Consider the following 6,327-nt stretch of genomic DNA (forward strand, 5'->3'; position numbering starts at 1 on the left):
CTCTGAGGTGACACATCTGTGTGTGTCTGGTCTCAAGTCCTTACCTCTTCTTGTGGAACAGCTATTGCAGGGTGAAGGTGTGCCCCCAAGGACCTGATTTGAAAGGCCCTGTCTCTAAATACAGTAACACCCTGAGGTATTGGTGCAGAAGTCTGGGTAGATACCGTTTCACTTCTAACAGTCTGTAAAAAGATTCCCTTGGCTTGGTTCCTTACTCAGCCCCTGCCACCTTGGGCCCTGGCACTCAGGAGCAAAGGGCTCAGAGAACGCACTGGTAACAGAGGTGTGATTGCTTTTGTGGCTCGCCAGCCACACCAAACAACTGAAAATCCTCAAGGGGACCAGGCTAGGCGTGATTTCCTGACAGGTAACACGGGGAGGGAGGAGCACACGCACAGCATGCCCTTCTCACCCAGTGGCCTGGCTACCAGGCTGCTTAGCAAACACCTGACTACTGCCTTTTTCCTTTTAGCTTATGCCTGTGCAGTTCTGCCAGGAGGAAGCCCAGGGCAGGAGCCGTGCCAGGCAACAGTTGGCACGATATGGAGCGTCGGAACAAGATGGAGTTCTTCCAGAAACTGGGCTACAGCCAGGACGACGTGGTCAGGGTACTGGGCAAGCTGGGTGACAGTGCATTGGTCAACGATATACTGCAGGAGTTGATCCAGACCGGTAGCCGCCCGAGGGCCCAGGAGGATCCCATCAACAGCACTGGAGTAGTGCTGACGCCCCGGGGATGCTGTGGGACCCGGGACTCTGCCCCACAGGGTCTGGGACCAGGACTGGAAGAAGCTGGTGGAGACCCAGGCAGCTCCCTGCGGCCCATAGTGATCGATGGCAGCAATGTGGCCATGAGGTAGTGTCCTTGCTTTCCTTAATCTTGCTGTTGGGTTCTGGGGCCTGGGACTTGGATCTCAGGAGTCCAGGGAATCATTTTCTTCTCCAAGGAGTTTTGGGCACAATGGATGAGGTTTTAGGTTTCCGATGACAAAGTCACACATGCATATCGCATGCTTTGCCCACAGTCACTTTCCGACTCCCTTCCGTCTCTCCTTCCACTGGACCCTTCCTCCTCAACAACAGCTCCCTTCCGTTCCTCTGCCTTACATATGTATGCATATACATAAATCTCGATTCCATATAGGTGCTGTCTTTGACTTTCTGAGCTTGGCTTATAATTCTTAGGAAGATGAATCTCAAGTTCCATCTGCTTTCCTGCAAATGTCACAATCATTTTTTTTATAGCATATATTTTTATGCTCCATTGTGTACACATACTCCGTTTCCTTTTAGTATCTCTTTATCTGGTGGTGGGTATCTGGACTGATTCTGTAACTCAAATATTGTGAATGGGGTTCCGGTAAACATGAATGGGAAAGTGTCTTGGTTTGATTTAGCTTCCTCTGGGTATAAACCAAGAAGTGGTGTAGATAAATCGACGGTAGTTCTAATTTTAATTGGTTAAGTTTTTTCTTTTTTTTCATTTTCTCTCTCTCTCTCTCTCTCTCTCTCTCTCTCTCTCTCTCAGAATTCCTCTTCTATGTACATCTTAGTAGTTGTGGGAATGAGGCAAGCTGCCTCAGTTTCCCATTCTGTGACATAGAGTCAACTCTACTTTGAGGGGAGTTGTAACAATCTGAGCTACAAAAGGTGCCAGCTGTAGTCCGCTCAGCAAGTCGGTGCAGTGACCTCGCTCACCGTAGGCACAGCCTTCTTCTGAAGGAAGGGAGCAAGTGCTGGACAGGAGTCCAGGGTTAGGTGTTGGCAGATATGTCTCCTCTGGAGTCTGTCCCCAGGCAGTTGTGTTGTGTTATTCTGGGAAGCCGAGAGTATCGGTTCCTCTCTGTGCAGAGCAGGCCAGTAGGTCTCCACTGTCTCCCTCAGGGCTTCAGAACCAGAATGCCGCGCGGAATGCAAAGCTCTCTGTTGGGGGCTGGCCGGGAGGCCAGGCTGCAGTTTCCATTCAGGCTGAAAGGAGGGTCTGTGGCCTTGCTGCTCCCGCCTTGAGTTGCAGATAGTGCCAGGTCAGTCCGTAACTTGGCTTCTCTGTGTGTTTGGGGATTCCAGCACAATGGCGCGTGTGGTTATTGAGCCTGACTCGGCTAAGCTCCGCTGTGGCCCAGTCTGCCACGCTCAGTGCTGGGTGAGGAGGGCATTGCGCAAACTTGGCCGAGCTACAGCCGGGCAGAGGGCAGAGCCGTAGGAAACTGTTCACGCGCAGCTGTAATACTTCTGCTTCCCTTTTAAAAAACAGAGTAGGGATTCCGAAAAGCAGTTATCAGCCTCTCCAAATGTGTCGACAAGCTTCAGAAGCTCCCCCTCGCGGATTTGAGCTCACTTTGAATTTGTCATAGTAGGACAGAAGTTTGGAATGGTCCCGCTCAGTGTGGCCCAGTCTTAGGGCTGTCCCGAGGCACCCAGCATGGTGCCTACTAAAGCCATCTGCTAGATTTGCCCATAGCAGCGATAGTATCAAGGGATGGTGGAGTCCCTGCTGCTCCCTGGGACTTAAAACTGTTGTGCTCTCGCTCTCACGATCTCACCTACGCCCTCTTCTGGCAGCAGAAGGGAAACTGCAACATCTTGCTCTCTAGAGTGTTTACTAAGGGTGTTTCTATTGCTGTGATGAAATATCCTGACCAAAAGTAACCTGGGAAGGAAAGGCTTTAGTTAGCCTCCAGGTTCCACACGGACCATCATCAAGAGAAGCCAAGGTAGAAACTCGGTCAGGAGCCCGAAGACAGGAACTGAAAGAGAGGCCAAGGAGGAGTGTGATTCACTGGCCTGCTCCTCATGGCTTCCTCAGCCTGCTTTTTCACACGCGCCAGGATCACCTGCCCAGCAGTGGCGCTACCCACAATGGCCTGGAGCCTCCACATGAATCTCTAATGAAGAAAATGCCCCACAAACTTGCTTAAAGACCAGTTTTAGGGAGGCATTTTCTCAATTATGTTTCCTTGTGGGGCAACTCTAACCTGTACCAAGTTGACCGTAAACTAGCCAGGACAGGGCCTTGAAAGAATCCAAAGGCCAGTGAGATGACCCGGCTGTGAAAGCCACTTGTTGCCAAATCTGATGACCCGAGCTCCCTCCTGGGACTCACAGGGTGAAAATTTAGTTAACTATCCTCTGACCTTCTCCCATACGACCCCACCAATCAGTGAATGTAAATGACTTTCAAAATGAGTCTGGTGTGCTCCAGCAGCCCTAGGAGCTGCAGAGGGAAGAGGCGCCTGGCCTCTTTGGGATCTGGACAACGCAGGCTGGCCATAACTGAGAGAGGATCGGGTGGAAGTTGTTACTGCACAAATCAAAGCCCCCAGATTTCCGGAATGAGTTCCCTGAGTTGGGGTGAAAACAGCAGAAAGGTCACAGGGCAAACAGACTACTTCAGGACGGGGTTTTCTCTTGGGATCAGAATGATGTTAGGGTGCTTGTGGTGGAGGGCACTCTTTGGATGAGACTCTCTGTGCAGCCGGGAATTCAAACCAAAACCACATCCTCTGTTTGTACGTGATTACGAAGTGTCCTAGGTCAATGCATTCAGTAACACCACGGCCACCCCCGGACTTCCAGCCATGATCAGTTTTGTCTTTCCACGATCAATCTGTGTGGGTGGAAAATGGAAACCATTACACTGACTTACTGCAAAGAATGTGTCAAAGTCTAAGGGTTTTCATATACTTTCAGTGGGACACACACACACACACACACACACACACACACACACACACACACCTCTTTGCCCCTTGGGTCCCAGGGGAAAGCACAAACTCTATAATAATCCTATGACTGTACATCTTCAGTGATTTCCTCCAGAGGGAAGTTCTAAGAGCATGCAGGGGCGTGTGTCCATCCTCTGTTCCTCTACTGTCCCCTCCAGTGGGAGTCTGGACAAGGCCTGTGTTCCCAGGGCCAGACAGACCCTCAGCCACAAAAGAGTGGTCCACAGAGAGGCCCCCTTTATGGGGAACGGAGGGTGGGAATCCAAAATGGTGGTTCATTACCTATTGAGCACAGAATTTTGGTAACGCCAGAAAGATACTTTTAGGAGGTCTTTCTTCTCTGAGCCTTATATGATCCCAAATTGCTTTGGGAAGCAAGGCTGCTTCCTGGTCCTGGGGGAATGGGGGGTCTTAAAGCCTGGGTGGGACGTGTGTCTTTTCCCGCTAACATATGAGAAGTGGAACTCCTGTTGGCTGGGGCATCTTCCACAGCTGGCTGTCCCTCCATCCCTGGAGCTTGGGGTGTCCAAGGCTTTTGCTTACAGGGATCAACAGCTTGACTTTTGATAGCAATGCTTGCTCCCCCCCCCCCCGAAGGAGGGGTCAGCCTCCCAGAATCAGGATAGGACATACCCAGACAACAAAGGAGATTTATTACCCTGGAGGAACAAGTGGGGCTGGGGGAGGCTGCAAAGGCTGCAGCAGCAGCAGCAAGCAAGAGAGCAAGCGCTGGTGTTTTTGTGGGAATGGGTTCTTAAGGGGGAAGTGGGGGACCGTCTCTGCTAGGATGAGTTGGGAATCCTAACTGGACATATTAACCAAATAATGAATCTTGATGGTTGGACTTTGATGTTTTGTCTCTGGAATGTGTCAGTGGCCAAATAAGGGACTAGATAGACCTTGGGGGCTAGCTTTTGGAATGCACGTTTTTAGCAGGGGGTAAAAGGCAGAACCTGTCTGCCATGTTTGTCAAGCTCAGGCCTGCTGGAACTCCTTCACCCCCACCGCCCAATCATCGGGAAGTTCCCCGCAGGCCAACACCTGTTGTCATTTGATGGCTTAGGATAACATATCTTCATGCGGTTCTGTTTCTGAAAGACAGACGTCTGAATAGAGCTTTTGGATTAAAACCCAGGTGTGTGCAGAGCTGAGTTCCTCTTTGGAAGCCTTAAGGGAGAACCTCTTTTCTGTTTCCTATGTGACTGGATCTGAGGCCCACTGACCTTCAAAGCCATCAATGGCTTGAGACAATATGCAGTGTGACATATTTGTGCGCACAGCACTGCCTCTCTACTGAGAAGGTGTATAGATTTTAATAAATAATTAGGGACCACTGACATACAATGAGACGTTATGGATAATGCACCAAGCCACCCACCCCATATCCATACAGAATGTCTGAGTAGGGCCATCTGTCCTGGTACCTGAACCTTCCAGCTGCTGAGGAAGGGACCTGATGGTTCTGAGGTCAGCACTTGGCTCAAGTTAGACCCAGCTTCCAGTGCTGTGTCCCCAACTGTGCTGCTTTATATAGAAGTTTCTGTGGCTTTCTCTCCTGAGTCCTTCAGGCTGTTTAGGCCAAAGCCTTTGGTGATGGTTGAACCCAGATGGGCTGGACTGGGTCCTGAATTGAAGGCTTTTTATGAGCAAGGACGCATTTGCTCAGGACACACTGGGCTTTGAGATTTAGGAGACACATTCTGACCATGACTCCTTCGCACAGAAGGGAGCTGAATGTGCAGAACTACCCCATAACCAGCTCGAAAAGCCTGCAGCCTCCTCATTTGAATGGTCCTAGGAGTTCCGTGGGTTTCTAGACGGGACTGGCAACTCACATTCTGTCATTCAGAGCGAGTCAAATAAATGAGAATCCCAAGTTGTGAAGCAGATGAGCACCATACCAGGCCCTGGGAAGCCAGATCTCACATGCACTCCACAGTCTTTCTGCAGGCCTCATGTCCACACAGGAAAACAGAAAACCAGCTGCAGAGGACCCCATGTATCTTTGCCTGAAAGACCACATTCTGACCACTTGTCCAAAGCAGTTGAGAGGGTGGAAAGCTTGGGGTTGCTTTCCTACTGTGGAGGTTACTTGCTACATGTGGTGCTGAACCCTTGGAAGGTGGCTAACAGCACAGAGGACCTGACGTTAAAAGTAATTTTCTTTTCATTCATCTGAATGAACTGTAATGGCTGCACAAGCTGACTGCTTGTCCACCTTTTCAATTTGGCCAACTGAGGAGCCTTCACAAGTTCCAGATTTTAGTCTTTTTTTTTTTCCCCTGAGATTTATTTATACAATTAAGAAGTTTGGCTAAGTAACTTCAGAAGATTTTTTTTAAAAATTCTCTGACATGCTAAGATTTAAAGCACTTATTTTACAAATTCTAGAAAGAGATGAGGGCATTCACCTCATAAGGTGACTGCTCTTCTTTGGAGGCTGAGACTTAGTGACTCACCTGAGGTCATAGAGCAAGAAAACACCAGCTCTGGGCTTGTGCTCTTTCCAAAGCCACCCATCACCACCTTCCCCTCCCTGCATCACCCCTTCTCCTCCCTGCAGCTCTCATCACCCCTTCCCCTCCCTGCAGCTCTCATCACC

At 49.9% G+C, this 6,327-nt stretch overlaps 1 protein-coding gene across 1 annotated transcript in view; it reads left to right on the forward strand.

Annotated features, from left to right (window-relative positions):
- Positions 1–542: 542 nt before the first annotated feature.
- Positions 543–6,327, forward strand: part of Zc3h12d (zinc finger CCCH-type containing 12D) — a 29,861-nt gene continuing 24,076 nt past the window's right edge. The window contains exon 1 of the mRNA XM_005370641.2: positions 543–856. Coding sequence (XP_005370698.1) covers positions 543–856 — 314 coding nt within the window. The remainder of the gene's footprint in view (positions 857–6,327) is intronic.

This window comes from Microtus ochrogaster, unplaced genomic scaffold, assembly GCF_000317375.1.
Source record: "Microtus ochrogaster isolate Prairie Vole_2 unplaced genomic scaffold, MicOch1.0 UNK82, whole genome shotgun sequence".
In the NCBI taxonomy this organism is placed as follows: domain Eukaryota; kingdom Metazoa; phylum Chordata; class Mammalia; order Rodentia; family Cricetidae; genus Microtus; species Microtus ochrogaster.